The 15,794-nt window shown below is 37.2% G+C and overlaps 1 protein-coding gene across 1 annotated transcript; it reads left to right on the forward strand.

Moving 5' to 3' along the window:
- The first annotated feature begins 7,871 nt into the window (after window positions 1-7,871).
- Window positions 7,872-14,731, forward strand: LOC131786941 (adhesion G-protein coupled receptor D1-like). Its single transcript, XM_066165895.1, has 11 exons — window positions 7,872-7,954; window positions 8,188-8,265; window positions 8,445-8,584; window positions 8,903-9,017; window positions 10,703-10,853; window positions 11,287-11,413; window positions 11,877-11,934; window positions 12,867-12,946; window positions 13,251-13,371; window positions 13,790-13,831; window positions 14,600-14,731. The coding sequence occupies exons 3-11, from the start codon at window positions 8,487-8,489 to the stop codon at window positions 14,729-14,731; spliced, it is 924 nt and encodes a 307-aa protein (XP_066021992.1). The 5' UTR covers window positions 7,872-7,954; window positions 8,188-8,265; window positions 8,445-8,486.
- Window positions 14,732-15,794: the final 1,063 nt, after the last annotated feature.

The raw sequence follows: 15,794 nt of genomic DNA on the forward strand, positions 1-15,794 counted from the left end.
AACATGTGTCATGTGTTTTGTATATTTTTTCTTTGTCCCAAGCATGTGACAAAAAAATGAATTATTAATTTTTTTTGTCAAGATTAAAAATCTACCAACCCTCCTTCTTTATCATTATGTTTTTCAACCTGATTAATTTGACGATCATGGATTGAATCTGATACCTGATAAGTTTTTGATTGTCATCGATGTGTCAGAGGTCTACTGGGCTCGCAACTTGGTAGCTTCTTCTATTTAAACCACAGGATGAAATCCCACGGTTCAGCATTTCTTAAACGTGACGGAAACATAGAGCTTCATGTTTCCCCTACATTTACGTTTTGCGGAAACGTTTTATACCAAGAATTGGCGATTTTAACGATTTTATTCTTTAATGTACTTCTTTCTCTAACCCACGATATTCATAATCCGAAAGCGCAGAACAATAGCGATTCTTGTCTTTGAACGGGAAAATTCTTCGGTTTCTGCAACTAAACTGGTTGCTAAATGGAGAAAAATACATGGGCGCGCGTAGATATGGAATATCTCTTCGAGCGTTAAACTCGATAGCTCACGAGCGAGCGCAGGGAAGGAGTGAGATGTCGAGTTGAACACGAGAAGAGAAATTCCACATCAAGAAGCAACCATGTATTATTCTCCATTTAGCAACCATCATATAAACTCTCCTCATTATATTTTGATTCTCATCCACTTTTCTGACAATAGAGAAGAGCCTGTCACGATTTATTTAACACATTCTAATTAGAATAACGTGAGTTACAAAAAAGGAGTATGAAGATTTAGATATATGAAAATTCACATATTTGCACTGCGGTGGAAAGATGAAATTAGAAGATCCTCGCAGCTAAGAACACTACTGAAACTAGTAGTTGTAAGTAGGACCTGAAAAAAAATTTTCTTAAATCGGATGTTTATTTGTACCCAATTCATTGACCAGCTCCCAGTTGGCTTGTTAGCTCAATTGGTAGAGCGCTGCACCGGTATCGCAGAGGTCATGGGTTCAAATCCCGTACGGGCCTGATATTTTTTTCAGGTCCTACTTACAACTACTAGTTTCAGTAGTGTTCTTAGCTGCGAGGATCTTCTTAATTCAAAAAAGGAGTATGTTATCTTAAAACTATTGTTAATTTAATTACAACTCGAAACTGTGCTTAGGTCATGTTCTTTTGCCGCACACATGTAGACTCTGATACCCACGAGTGGAATTCAAATACTTACTAGAAAATATTAAGACTGTTGTTCAACAAGTAAATGGAATCAAACTTTTGGGGTAAATAACATTTTTCCGAATTGACCTCCTCCTTCGCAACTTAGAGAAAGCATCAAGTGGGCGTTCTTACTCCGAAAGTTGCGCGACAGACTTATAACGTACGACGCATGCGGGTGATCGAAATGCCTATCGTTCGCTTTTTTATGCTGTTTTTCGCAATTTCGTTGTTAAAAAAGTTGTTGTGGAGAAAAGCTGTACCCTCCACTTCGTTTAAAATTATAGAATAGAGTGCATATACGCTTAAAGCGGCCTAACTATATTTACCTGGTGGTCTGCACATAATTTCCCAAAACGCATTTGCACAACAATAACAAAGACTGCAAGGTTTGCCTGAGAAGGAGAAAAGAAACGAAGTCAAACCGATTTGTTCGAGTTTTACATGAGGAGATTAGTGGTTGCTGTCGTTACAAGATCAAAGGGCGAAAAGTTATTTCTCGATCGGTGTAACTGAAACTGGAATTGGAGCTCCACATGAAAAGAAGATTTTCTAAATGGCAGTAACACAAGCCGGAAATGAAGCTTTGCTAAAGGGACTGAGAATCCTAGGGGTCCGTAGATATGTTCAGGTTTAATAATTCTTCAATACAAACAACTTAAAGAAATTTTTAGGTAAAGGAAGTTTTTGTCAAAATTTCAAATACAGATGATTAGGGAGCAAAGTTAGCAAAGCAAGACGCGACCTTTATAAATACCGGCTTTATTTCTTTAAAATTTGAGTGGAAGCAACAAAGGCGTCAAAGTTAACTAGATACGTGGCCATCATATCATTCCTGGTTATTTTCACATTTGGCATTTCTAAAGGTGTAGGTCGAGCTGTTTTCATACTATTATTACTCGTAACGCATGAGTTCTCGACGGGCACCATCGTCGCTAGCTACTCTGGTGTATTTAACAAGGCGCTACTGTTATTCTCTTCCGGAGGAAATGCCGTAGTTTCAAAATATGATGCTGTACCTTTTGGAATTTGGCGATTCAAGGCGCACTTTCCAACATAAATATATTCTTTAGGGGACTGTAAATATCAGACACACCTTTAATACTTCTATCACCAGTGCTTGCTTTCATTTTACCCGTTTTGCACAGAATTGCAGCAGGAGCGTTCGTTGGTGGCCCTGTTATGTGTACTCGAATCATTGCAAATACAATTGCGCGAAAATTTCTACCACCGTGCCAGCCCCACCATTGTGAACTGGAAGGTTCAGCAAAAAATGTTTTCCGATTTATTTTTTTGGCAAAATCTAGTTTGAATTTGCTGATAATACCAACACAAAGGTATGTGAACATAATTGATTCTGGCATATACTTAAGCCACATCTAGAAGAGATGTCTGCAGTACTGAATGGTAAAAAAGAGGACACCTCTACATTTTAGACTAATTCACAGAATTTATGAATTCTATCAGTTTGTGATATTTGGTAATAGTTTGAAAAATCTTAATCTTAACATTAGGCGGAGCCATCCTCAACTGCAAGGGTGCGTTGTATCAATATATGAGTTAGATAAAAATATTTCCCGCCGGAGCAGGCAAGAACACGATAAGACCGGAATCCATAGACAAAGCAATCCCCTCAAAGAATTGTCCTCCTATATTCATTATTATGAAAGTAAGAAATTGCCTCTCTGTCATGCAGACACCCAGATGCTTTAACTCGAAGGATACTGCATTTGCCGCCAATTAAGTCTTGTTGAATACTTGTACCGTTAAATGGTAATTACTCACAAATAATACATAACAAATTATTGCTATTCTTTCCACGAAGCAAAGCGATAGTTTCTGCATATTTAAAGGCATAACATAGAGTATAAAATGAGTTTTGATTGAGTAAATAGACGAATGAATTTCTGTCAAAAAAGTGAGATAATTTTTGCTAAAACTTTTTAGTTAAAAAATAGAAAACTAGCTTGTCTTGAGCATTCCAACCAAGGTAATATGCTTTTATAGGCTTTAAAAAGCAGAAAACATCTGACTGCATTTATGGTCCATTTTAGATACGTTTTTGTCATTTGTATGACGCAAACTGTGGAGCATGTTTCAGGAAACTGTGATATTGACTGTTACAGTTCTCACTCCGGCGTTTTTTAGCTTTCCTTCGCGTAACAACTCCTTCCTTCTTTCCTTCCATAGACTTTCGGAGTTTTGTGCACCTTTTTCCGGCCAATTATTGTTGAAGGGTAATTCTTTGTTTCAAACGTATAATGCCATGTGATAGCATTCTTCATATGAATTTAAGAAGCCTTAAAATTATCGAAAATAAATGATGGAAAACAATTATTGACGACAAAGTGTGTAAATTAGCTTTACGGCTAATTGTTTTATCCACCTTAGATATTACCTCTTGATCTGAAGAAAAAAAAAAGCATTTTAACTGGCTTTTTTTGAACAAAGAATGGTTTGCATTTATACCCAGACTTTTTTTCTTGGCAAGCAAAATATTAAAGTACGAATGGACTTTTTTTTTTTATGTGTCGAGTCAATTGCGGAACTCCGATCACGATCAAATTTACATTTGACAAAACATTCTCTCCTTGATTTTCTTGCAGTCAGTTCCACACCATTTTTCATTTTTTCCATTTTCCTGGCAAGAATTCATTTATCTTTATTTTCAGTGGGGGCAAAATGATATTCATCCTTCGGTCTAAGTCATGAGCAAATGTGGATTGACCATCATTGAAATGTAATGAACCAAATAAGCTCATCACTACCAGTGACGTAACTGATAAACATGTAGGAGCGTTTCGCTTGACTTGCTTAGTTTAGCGAGGGGACACCGTTAGAAGCGAACGAAGAGAAGGCCGGTGCAAGCTATCATTAGGTCAGTATTATAAACTAATTTGCCGAGTGTGCGTAAGGTTGCCTGACTAGCCCCAACGAGCGAGTCGAAAATTCAAGTTGTTGTTTCCCCAGGAGAGGAAAGGTTTTTTGTTCACCCTAGGCGGTTAATGACCTTTGTACCATAGCGTGTGACACGTTCTGCTACAATCAGGTTCTGCTACAAGTTGGTTGTATTCTGTCATGCTTCGTTGTATTCATCATGCTTAATAATAATAAGGTGTCGCACTTTATAATAATCACCGCACTTTTGTAACGTAATAAGCTGTCGCATTTTGTAGTAATGTAGCTGTCGTACTTAGTGATAAGAAAAACTGTCGCACTTTATTTTAAAAGAGCTGTCCCACTTTGTGATAAGAAAGATCTGTCGCACTTTGTTTTAAAAAACTGTCGCACTTTGTTTTTATTGAAAAAAACTGTCTCACTCTTTAATAAAAGGTGTCGCACATTGTTTTAAAAAAAAGAACTGTCGCAGTTTGAAACAACACGTGCCGCAATTCGTAACAAACTTTAATATAAATGGAGAGCAAGTAGACCCAACAATGGTAATAATTTCAATAATAATGATAATAATAATAACAGTTATGTTGATAATGATAAGGATGAAAATGATGACAATAATAACGGTGATTATTATTTTAGATAACAGTCTATTTCTTTACTGCGCTCAAAACTTACCATCTCTCTTATTTCTATCTATAAAAATTACGCTATCGATGTTTCTGATCCTTGCAGCATGCAGGACGCGTGTCGAATGAACTTCGTAATAGACCTCGCTCACCGTGGAGTCTCTGTGGCTCAGTGGTAGAGCATCAGAGCGCGGACTCCGAAGGTCTGACGTTCGATTCCTCATGGGGACCCGGAATTTTTTCTTTGTCCCACACTCGTGACGAGATGAGAAAAAACATCTTTCTCAGTAATAATGATATTAGCATTAACCCTCACCGAAGACACCCGCTGCATATTCATATTCATTTTCGTTACCCTTCAACCATCTACCAAATTTAGACAAAGTGGGTCGAGTTAGTACAAAGTGGGTCAGGTTTCATAAAATGCGGCAATTTTGCTACAGGCATTACAAAGTGCTACAATTATTACAAAGTGCATCAGAAAAGGGTGAAATAACAAAACTTTTTATGCAGTTCATTAATGGGGCACTCTTCAATTAAGATATAATCATATGAATAACAATAATAGCATTTACGGCTGATCAATTTTTCTATTTGTTCACCTTATCCAAACTAAATTTCCGTGCTTTAAAGCTACTAATCTGTCTACTGTCGGCAGTTGCTTGAAAAGCTCCGTTGCATCTATTCAGGTAGGCCACAGATGAAATTGCGCATACTGTCAGAAACATGTAAACAATAGCAAATGTAGAATAGAAAAAAACTTTATTCGATCTGCCATTCAATTTCAAACAAAAACAAAAAAAATTTTTGTTTACAAAGGACATGACTAAACATTCTACGGAACAAACATATAAGGTAATCATTTGGTAGGTTTCTCTTTTCAATGGAAAAAATGCCAAATTTTAAAATTGCGGACACTGTCAGAAACATGTAAACAATAGCAAATGTAGAAAAAAAAACCTTCTCTCGATCCGGCATTCAATTTCAAACGAAAACAAAAAATTGTTGTTAACAAAGGACATTACTGAAATATTCTAGCAAACAAACACTGAAGATAATCACTTGGTAGGTTTCTCTTTTCAATCTGAAAAAATGCCAAATTTATTTCAATTTTAGAGTCTCACACTCTCAAAAATAGTTCGGCCTGCAGAAAAAAGATATTTGTCAGAGGTTGACGTTTCGTCGAAATTGGCTGATAACCTAAAAGAGGAGCTCGCATTCTTTTCCGCTTGCGTCGCGCATTGATGAAATTAATGGACGGAACCCGCTTTTTAGCTGTTTCCTGTGTGCTGAACTAATTAATGGTCCACTGAACTATAATAGTGTTTACATGTTAGTTTTGTTCACCAGGAGAAAAAAGAGCTTAAAGTTAAGACGTGTTCCTTCGAGTTGCGGAACCTGTTAACTGTCAGCAAGAGCTTCGTTGCAGTTTCTAGCTAGGGTGGGTTGTTGATGAAATCGAGGGCGAAATTGTTGTTAATACGTGAAGAAAGTGAATGAAGCTTTTATTAAGTAAGACATGGTTTTATGTAAGTTTGTACCGGCCCCAGTTTGCAATATATTATGAGACCTTTATTGCGATTATTTCCGACTAGATGTACTTCATGAGAATATTTCCCTCTCGAATTCAGCAGAATAGTGCTGTTGCAATAACCAGGGTTTTGTGATTATGAAAATGCCCGCTATAAAGATGGAAAAATTGCTATAAATCCTGGTCTTAATGAATGAACACAGTTCATATTATTAATGACACAAGAGGTTCAGGTTTTAAGTAGAGAAATTGGAGGATCACTTGCCACAGAGAGTGGTCGTATAAAACACTCTCTGCTATGCTTTTTCATTGCAGCAATTTTCCTTATGTCTTTGAACACTGGCATCTGCATATGACATCATTGAGCTTCGATAAAGGAAAAGCAATAATTTGCCGTATATTTTTAAAGGATAAACCACAATATGTATTCAATTGGAGAAGTAGTCTAGTTCTTACTCAAGAGAATATCAACAGTTGATATTATTTTGTTCTTACCTTAATAAAATCTGTTTGCAGCTGTAAAATCTTTCAAGCCAAAGTACATGGGTGTCTACATGATAGAGAAGCGATTTCTCACTTTTCTGATTATGAGTACAGGTGAGACGCGTTCGAGGTAAGGGGAAAAATAAGTAGTCACCCAGAAAAGATAAGAAGACAGGCGTCAAAGGTTTATATATATATATATGTGCATGTTCACTAGTTTTTCTAGTTTGAGCACTCTGGCATGGCTTAGATGATCCCACATGTGTGAGATCACTTGGGGTGGCTATATAAGTGGATGAGGGAAGAACTTGTAGGTTATTTGTCTTTTTCCTCCCACAATATATACACCGCTCTACTCCTATGTATTGAGCACTGTTTTACGAAAGTCAAAATTTTACACTTTATATAAATATATATTTTATTTCTAATTCAGAAGGGGGATGTTTTTTCTTTGATCTTCACTTTGTTATAAATCGCGCGCGCGAATTAGACTGGCTCCATCTTAACATAAACATTGTTAAAACTTTCTTTAATAAATTTCCAAAAGATAGAGTATCACATACTGATGGCGTGCTTCTTACTCGAGTAAAATAAATGGTTTCTGTAACTAATTCCGCAACATGAAAATAGACTTTCTTTCTTTATCATTCAGTACTGCAGATACTTGTTCAGGATGTGACGTAAGTATGCCAGAATAAACTATGCACAAATACCATTGTATTGGTATTATTAGCAGAAATTTTTCTTGCACACACAAAAACTAAATATTGATAAGCATTTCTTTTGAATCTTCCAGGAGTTCCATCACTGGCTCGCATGGTCGTAGAAATTTCCGCCGTTCAAGACGAAACCCTGTCCCAGTACCTATAAAACTGCCTTCAACGAAAGCCCCTGCTACGACTCTGCGCACAACTGGTAAAATGACTGCAAGCAGCGGTTTTAGAAATACACAAGGTGTATCTGATATTTACAGTTTCTCAAAAAGGAAAACTTCAAAAAGTACACCATCAAATGCCAACATTCCACAAGGTACAGCGCTAAAAGTCAAAACCACAGCTCTCATTAAGGAAAATGATAACACAAGTCGTAATAATAGTGTGAACATAACCCGACCTGCACCATCAGAAGCGTCCAATGTGAAAATATCCGGGAATGATAACATCGCCAATTATAGTGGACAATATAAAGGTCAAAGTCACAACAAGACTTGGGTAAGATTTTTACGAACGATTTCTGAAGTAAGTATGAGCACACATTAATTTAATTTACTCTAACGCTCTAACATGACCATCATTGCCCGAGACATAATCGCACAATAGATGAAAAATGCGAGGAGGTATGCCTGTTATCAACCAAGAGGAAGGTCTTCTGTTTTTGTTATTTTTTATTGTTCTTTCTTTAATCAAATTCCACTTATCTAACTGAAAGGAAATATTTCTTTCAGCACTCAGATGAAGTAGGCATTCAAAAGATACAAGAATTTCTCGAGGACAATGGTTGCTTTTCAGCCTCGTTTGACAAGGTAAGAAATTGATTTGGAACTAAGCTCACTGGCAACGTAACTTGTACTTTGCTGACTTTTTCCTAAAAGAAACATATAATTTTATAAATATATATATTGGGTTAGGGTACATGCTTCAGTTAAAAGGTAGGCAGCAAAAGAGGTGAGATTCATGGTAGAAATAATCTTTTTGACAACAGGAAACAGAGGAAATCATTTTCGAGAACCCTGCAAAGGAATCAATGAAACACGATCAAGCTCTGAACACCCTTGAAACGACACTTATGAGTATCTCTATGACAGCAGAAGTAGTTTCCTTAGCATTACTCGCCGTTATAAGGTATGTAAGTTGAAAAGGGCCACGTTGGAGAACCTGTGGCTTTGAAGTAGTCGGCGCTGGATTTTCAAAATGTTAAGGGAGGAGAAGGGAGAGGGTGAAAGGAACTTAGATGGACCCGAATACCATCCAAGGTTACAATATTCCATATAACTTCATGCCACAGAAACCGAAGAAAATCCCAGCAGGAGTGCATGGGCTATCAAGCTTGAAAGATAACATGATTGCTATTTTCTCGTGTTTGTGAAATGTTTGTTTATCCTCGAGTATCGAATAAATCATAATAAAAAGTTCGATTGACTTTTCTTTTAAATGTGGTAGAGTTTCAAAGTCAGAGCGAATTTTCGTGCACAAGAATCTGCTCATGTCGTTGGCTTTTGGACAACTGGTATACATTCTTGACATGAATATCTTCCCATCAAGGAACTTACATCATGTAAGTACAGAGAAAAGGCAATAAAGTTGAAAAAAGGCGATAACTGTAACCTGTTATGTCTAAATTTTTCGTAACCTGTTTGCTTGTCATGCTTGCTCGTAAATTTTATTGGGAGTGGCAGAGTGGTGTTTAAGTTAACTGAGTCGTAAACCCATGACAACTTTTCCATTATGGCGCTTTTTAAAATCTATCTTAAAAAAAGAAAGAATTTTATGAACATAAGATTTAAGATAAAGATTTTGACTAGGAAAAGTGACACTGGGACCGTACTTAGCATCTGGGACTCCGCCGCCATTTGGAAAATCAAAGTGCCACTGAAGAAGACGTTGATGCTATTCTGTCTTCCTTAGCTGAACCCAGTTTAAATTTTCAAAAGTGATATTAAAGAAATAAAAAACGCGCCGAGTGTATTGTCGAGTTATATAAGTACGCGGGAATTGTTAAGAACACGAGAGAAGTGCTTCTCGCACTTCTCGAGTGTTCTTAAAAATTCCCAGTTGCTTATATAATTCAACAATGCTCTAGGAACAAGTTTTTTATTTCTTTTATAAAATGTATCGTGAATTGTGCGCGCTCGTACCGATGACGCAGGCTGCGTGCATTATATCTCAACAGTGCACTTGTGTGACATAGGGCGCGTGCTTTATGGAAATATATAATAAAGTTCGAATATGACGCATGCTGTCATTGGTTGAAAGAGCGTGCTCTATGAGAGTACAGAGCATAGAGCGGAGCTAAAGCTGTCACGCCATCTGCCAAATTGTACTGTGTTTGACCTTTTCCGGGACTTCTTTCTGGCTTTTTTTTCGTTAATTGAAAGTGAAATTTCGGAACAAGCGAACCGGCAGGTAACAACAGAAGAACCAAACAAATGCTTTTAAAAAGGCCAGGCGCCGCAATTGACGTTATTATAACGTGAGCAGAGACGAAAACCCTCAAAGAGAAAACGAAATAGACAGTCCGAGTTTTAGAGGTTTTCACGCTTGGTTAGATGGCAAGCTGATGAATGGTAATAAAAATCAAACAGCTAACACATGTATAGGATGTAAAGTTTCGTGATCAAGAACAAAACAGGATGATGAAAAATATAACCAAACTACTATAACTGTTAAAATCCATACTAATTATGCCGCTGTCAGAGCGACTGCGATCACGCTGAGGTCCGTCGCGGCTAGCTCATCATGGCCATCTTCGGTCATCGCAGTGAAGTAAGCCTCGGCCGCCCTTCGAATGAAAAAATAAGAGCTTGCTCTGATATCCCTTCCGACGAGTTGAGTGAAAGGCCACATCGGTCACTGCAGCCGAGTGTCAAGGCGCTGTCATCCCGAGCGATCTTTACGTTCCCGTGAACTCGGCTGTCGTTTCTCCCTACCCTTCTTTCGTGCTCTAGCCGCTTCCTAAGTACTTTACAACAGAACAGAGCACAGTCAAGGTTTCTCTATTTGTTAAATAATTAACTCATTCTGACCGATTGCGGCGCGCGCTTTTCTCTGAACATTTCATAATAAACAATACATAAGACTTACCTCGTTTATGATATTCGAAAAATTTGTAGCTAACTGTGAGCCCACACCTGAAAAACTATTATGAGGAAAGTATCAAGGAAATATCTGATACAGATTGCTCTTACAGTACAATATCGCATTTAACTGTTTTTACATTTTCGAAACGGTTCTCCTTTTCAGACCATATGCTCCGTTATTGCTGCCGTCCAGCACTATCTCTACACTTCTCTTTACACTTGGATGTTGATTGAAGCAATAAACCTTTACTTGAAGATGGTGAAGGTTTTCACTTTTGGAAAGCCATATGCAACATACAGCTTGATTGGATGGGGTAAAGTAATGAATCGATTTTAAATAGGAGAATTGCTTGACAGTGCTACGTTATAACTCTGTGAAAATACATTAGCTTTGCTGTGGTCTTATTGGCTTTAAAAATCAAATAAAGTTCGTCAATCGTGATTCGTCAGTTTCAATAAATTGGTCTTTCTATCCGGTTCCTAACAATAGCCCATTTTACAGTTGCGTGCTTGGTTACCAAGCCTTTGAACAGGCGTGAAGCTAAGGGTGACCATGTTACGATACAAACGTTGCTACTTTTCAAATGTAAAATACTTTGTTATCATGCTCACTAGATACTGGTCTCTGTCACAAGAAGGTTACTTGTTCAGCCTCACTCCAAATTGAAGGCTTGGCAACTAAGTAGACAATTGGAAAATGGCCTATTGCAGTGTTGTTTAAAATGTTTTTTTTCTCTTAATATATAGGCGTACCAGGGGTTCTTGTTGCCTTGATGGCAGCAATCCAGCCTTCAACATACGACATGAGTACAATTTTGTATAAAGACATCACGTGTGGAACGCTCAAACTCAGGGGGACCGAGGAAAGAGAAAGGTATCTCACTCAGTGGAAGAAAAAAGTAGATAAAATGAAGTAAACAACTACATCGAGTCCATAGTGAATCACAGTAATAATCTATGGTATAAAAATTGCAATTCATATATGTGTTTTCACTGAAGAGAGACATGACGATGCGACGATATCAGATGTTGTATTCAACGTAGTCAGACGAAAACCTTGACGGTCGAATGACACTGAGAATTATTTGTTGTAGCAGACAAATACGGAAATGTGACAAAACTGTAACGTAGGAAGATGATTTCTAGATGCCTTCCTTGTAATCAAAAAGGAAAATGCTTCTTTCAGGAGTTAAATCGTTAACTATCTTCGTTTTCTAAACAGCTATGCTCCCCAATGAAGGCTCATTCAAACCGAATATAAAGATCTACATACAACTTCTTACCAACTTAACTTCCTTGTCCGTGTAAACTGATGATTTCAATGTTTATGGTTTCAGATGTTGGCTCAACGGAAGTATCTGGAAATTCAAAGGACCCGTGCTCGCCATGCTTTTGGTAAATTTTGAAGTCATCGTTGCCCTCCAATAAAAGAACATATATAGTACTCGAAAAACTTTTGAGCGTAATTTTGGGTATTCATCGTCCTCTTTTAACTCTCCCTGTGGTGGACTTAAATAAAATTTAATGTTATCCTAAGAAGTTTAAAAACTTTTGCTCTGGCTGTTTTCTGTAGAAATCTTAAAAATCACAAATTTATTAACAGTGCAGGATTCGCTAAAACAATTTCAAAATTTTTAAAGAAACTTAAAAATGTTTTTTCTGAAAGGTCGCGTTTTGCTTTGTTGGCTTTGTTCCCTAATCGGCTGCGTTTGAAATTTTGAAAGAGCCTTCAATCTTTACTTTAAACACTGCTCAAAGATGCATTTAAGAATTAAGGGCATATAGCTATTAGAGCCTGGACTCTTAAAGTCACGTGCAATAACCAAGTATCAGGCCGTAGTTCTCTCCAAAATAAGTTCTAAAACATTTTAAAACAGTATTTTTCAATGTCTGAAGCTCAACCAATGTTATTTCTTCATAGCCTTGACTTGAAGTCGGAATCTTATTTAACAATTTTTTTTTATTTGAGGCTCCGATTGAAACTGTAATGATTCTGTGTTTTCATAAATTCTTTTTGCCGTCACTGATGACGGCAATGTGAATGTCTTCAATCCAAACATTAGGCTTCTAAATCAATGGCTGCTCTGCACTTGTGGGTAAATTTTGTTTCGTTCCTTGTCGTCTGTGATAAGAGAGGAGAATGACTGAGTTCGCAACCTTTGGCATGATACTTGATACTTCATCAGACGTTTAGAGGAGATGGTGGCAACACTTTTCACCCTTTGAACTTAGAATAGCGGTAACGTCCAATCTTGGCATGTTTAACATTAACAAAAGGGTATGTCTTCTGTTATCGTAATGACGTCTGTCTTTTGCCTCCTATTCAGACAAACCTTGCGATCTTTGTTATTGTTCTGCGAGTGAGCTTTGGGAGGATTGGAAGCACAAGTTATGTGCAGACCACCAGGTAAATACATGTGGTTGCCTTAAGTGTTTTTTATAAGCTTCTTTTTATGTGTATTTCGTTAATCTTCTACATTTTTACTTATGGAGGAAGGTACAATTTTTTTCCACAGTGATTTGTTTACTTACGACAGTGGGAAAAAAGCGCATGAAAAAGCGAGCAGAAGACTATACTATACTATTATAGTTAGAATGTTAAAATTGAGTTAATGCTAGGTTTAAGGTTAATGTACTCCATCTTCACCACTAAGAAGGTTCTAACTCAAGTGCAATTGAATGAATCGCGAAAGGCTTTTCTTTCTCTCCAGGAAAGGACTAAAGGCTATCTTCGCTTTGCTTCCATTGCTGGGTGTGACATTTTTGCTGGGCTTCTTTGTTGATTGTCATGTTGCTGTGGAATACGCCTTTGTGTTATTGAATTCAATTCAGGTAAAGTGTATGACGGGATTAGATATTATTCCTGTTTTTTTGGTTACTTTTCATGTGGCTTCGAATTCTTAGTCTTAAAAATGGGTGAAAAGAAAAATAAGGGAGACGCAGCAATAAATAACAAAGGAAAGATGTACGAGGATACTTTGTCGTAAGTGGGAGTAAAAAAGAAAATAAATAATCCCCATAACGATTCGCAATCCATCGAAAAAAACATACAAAGCCATTCAGAAGAGAGGTATTAACGATACAACCACCTCAGGATGAATTAGTGGCTAAGGGCGTGTTACCTATGAAGTACGCAATGGCTGTACGGTTTTAGACAGATAGAGTGACAACAAAACAGAGCCTGTGCATAGTGTCGGGCACTCATTTATTGGAAAAACTCTCTAACTTTATTCTTTTTAAAAAATGTTAGGGTGTGCTGTTCTTTATCTGTCACTGTGTACTCGATGATCAGGTGAGTATAAATGCTGATATCAATTTTATCATTTATCTACTGAGTTAGCTACATGTTGGTGTTGCTTTATTTTTCTGTGTTTTTGCTTTTTGTTTTTTTTTTAAATAACGGGATCTTTAACGAATCTGAATTGAAATGTAAAGCCAAAACGAAGTTAAATGTATTTGAAAGGACGTAACGTACAAGGAACCTACACGAACATAGTACAAGAACATGTAAATTTCCTAAAGCGCGAGAAACCTTTAGTAAGCTACTCGGACAAAGATGTGTTTCTGAAACTAATTGATTAAGAAAATGGTGTGAATTTTTTTGAGTTAAGGATTACTTTTGAAACTCAGTAAAGAGGCACTCTTTGAAGCTAGAAATGAACATGAAGCAATGATTTACTCTACCTCTTTGCAACTGAGGACAAAGCTTAAGGAATGAAAAGGCTTCCAACCAATCTTCATTTAGACCCGGGAGAGCACCTGTACCACTGCTTGCTCTTGCTTTGCGATTATTTCAGTTTGTCTTACATCTTAAACTCAGCACTAGACGAATTGAATCTTTATTTATATATTGATTTTGAAGTAATGAAAGGATTTTCATTTTCTTGGCAAATAAGTCTTTGATAAGTCGTTGATAATATTTTTGGCATATTTCCCCAAAGAGGTAAGTCCAAATGCGACAGGCCGGTATAACACCCAAGGTAAGTCAAACTCATTTCTATGCATGAAATAAGAGATGATTTGTTACCAATCATCAACCCTTTTTCGTTGATGTTTCTAGGTTCGTAATGCCATGAATAAGATGTTACGTAAGAGGAAACGGGTACACAGTCTCCAGCAATACAAACAGGAGCCCGAAAAGGCGACGGGAATGGCTAGCAAGAAAACAGCAGGTGATGTAGTCTCACCTTAATGGAATTTACCAAAATTAACAATGCCCTAGTGTTATCATCCTGCACCACGCACTGAATAACCACAACCTTTGAAGAAAAAAAAAATAGATTATCATGGCTAATGAGCGTGTACAATTTTTTTTTCTAGGAGTTGTGAAGAATAAGACGAACGAGTGAGGAACGAGCGAGTGAGTTTCTTTCTCACAACAAGTGACAAAAAACTAACCTCCACCACTCCTCCTCCCTCCCCTCCCCTGGCGGTAAATAGCGACTGGTCCATAAAAGAGTGGAAAACAAAATTAGATTAATTAGATTAAACAAAAGAATATTAGAAGGGCTGAAAAAATTGTCTAAGGAGCGAGGTTCACAAAACGAAGCAATGATTTCAACAAATGTTGATTTTTTTAAAATGACTCAGGTAGTTCAGTATTACAGAACATTTACCAAAAACTTTATTGATCAACTGTATCATTAACTGTTAAAAAGAATGTATTTAAAATGTAGTGTATTGTTTAAAATAACCCATAGGAAAATAAAAATTGTTACAAATCAAAAATTTGTGTTGCTGGTATGGTCAGCGTGAACTGGAGCAGAAAAAGTACGCTCATGCTGGCGTGACGTGTGATGACTTGGATCTGTGTAGCTCCCACGCTAATCCTAGGGCGGGCGTTTTCGAAGGGGTATACAACAAATTTCCCCAAAATGCCTACCCCCCCTTTTTTACGCGAGCAAGGGGCGCAAAAAACTTTGTTATTCTTAGTCAATGAAAGACAGGTGGCCCCCCTAATTTTTTGAGAGTAGCAACGTTAGCGTCGACTCTAGTGATTCTTGGATTTCCAAAGAGCAGTTAACAAAGTTGGACAAATTACCTATCATCATCATCATCATCATATTCATTCCCTCATTTGCCCACGCAGTCATGTGTACTTTTAACTACTTTAGTTTAATTAGATAAAAAATTTTTCATTTATAGTTTGCTTGCCTTCTGATGGAGAGGGCTGTGAATAAAATGCAAACCATTTTTATTCAAAACGACCATAGGGACCCTACTTTTCGTGCACTTGATTCCCAGAATTCCGCGTG

This window comes from Pocillopora verrucosa, chromosome 1 (genome assembly GCF_036669915.1).
Source record: "Pocillopora verrucosa isolate sample1 chromosome 1, ASM3666991v2, whole genome shotgun sequence".
Lineage (NCBI taxonomy): Eukaryota > Metazoa > Cnidaria > Anthozoa > Scleractinia > Pocilloporidae > Pocillopora > Pocillopora verrucosa.

Excerpts from the sequence above, each read along its gene's own strand:
- LOC131786941 (XM_066165895.1), top strand. The coding sequence starts at position 8,487 with ATGAAACACGATCAAGCTCTGAACACCCTTGAAACGACACTTATGAGT. Across the intron at positions 9,018-10,702 it reads CATCAAGGAACTTACATCAT|ACCATATGCTCCGTTATTGC; the intron begins GTAAGTACAGAG and ends TCTCCTTTTCAG. Across the intron at positions 12,947-13,250 it reads AGTTATGTGCAGACCACCAG|GAAAGGACTAAAGGCTATCT; the intron begins GTAAATACATGT and ends CTTTCTCTCCAG.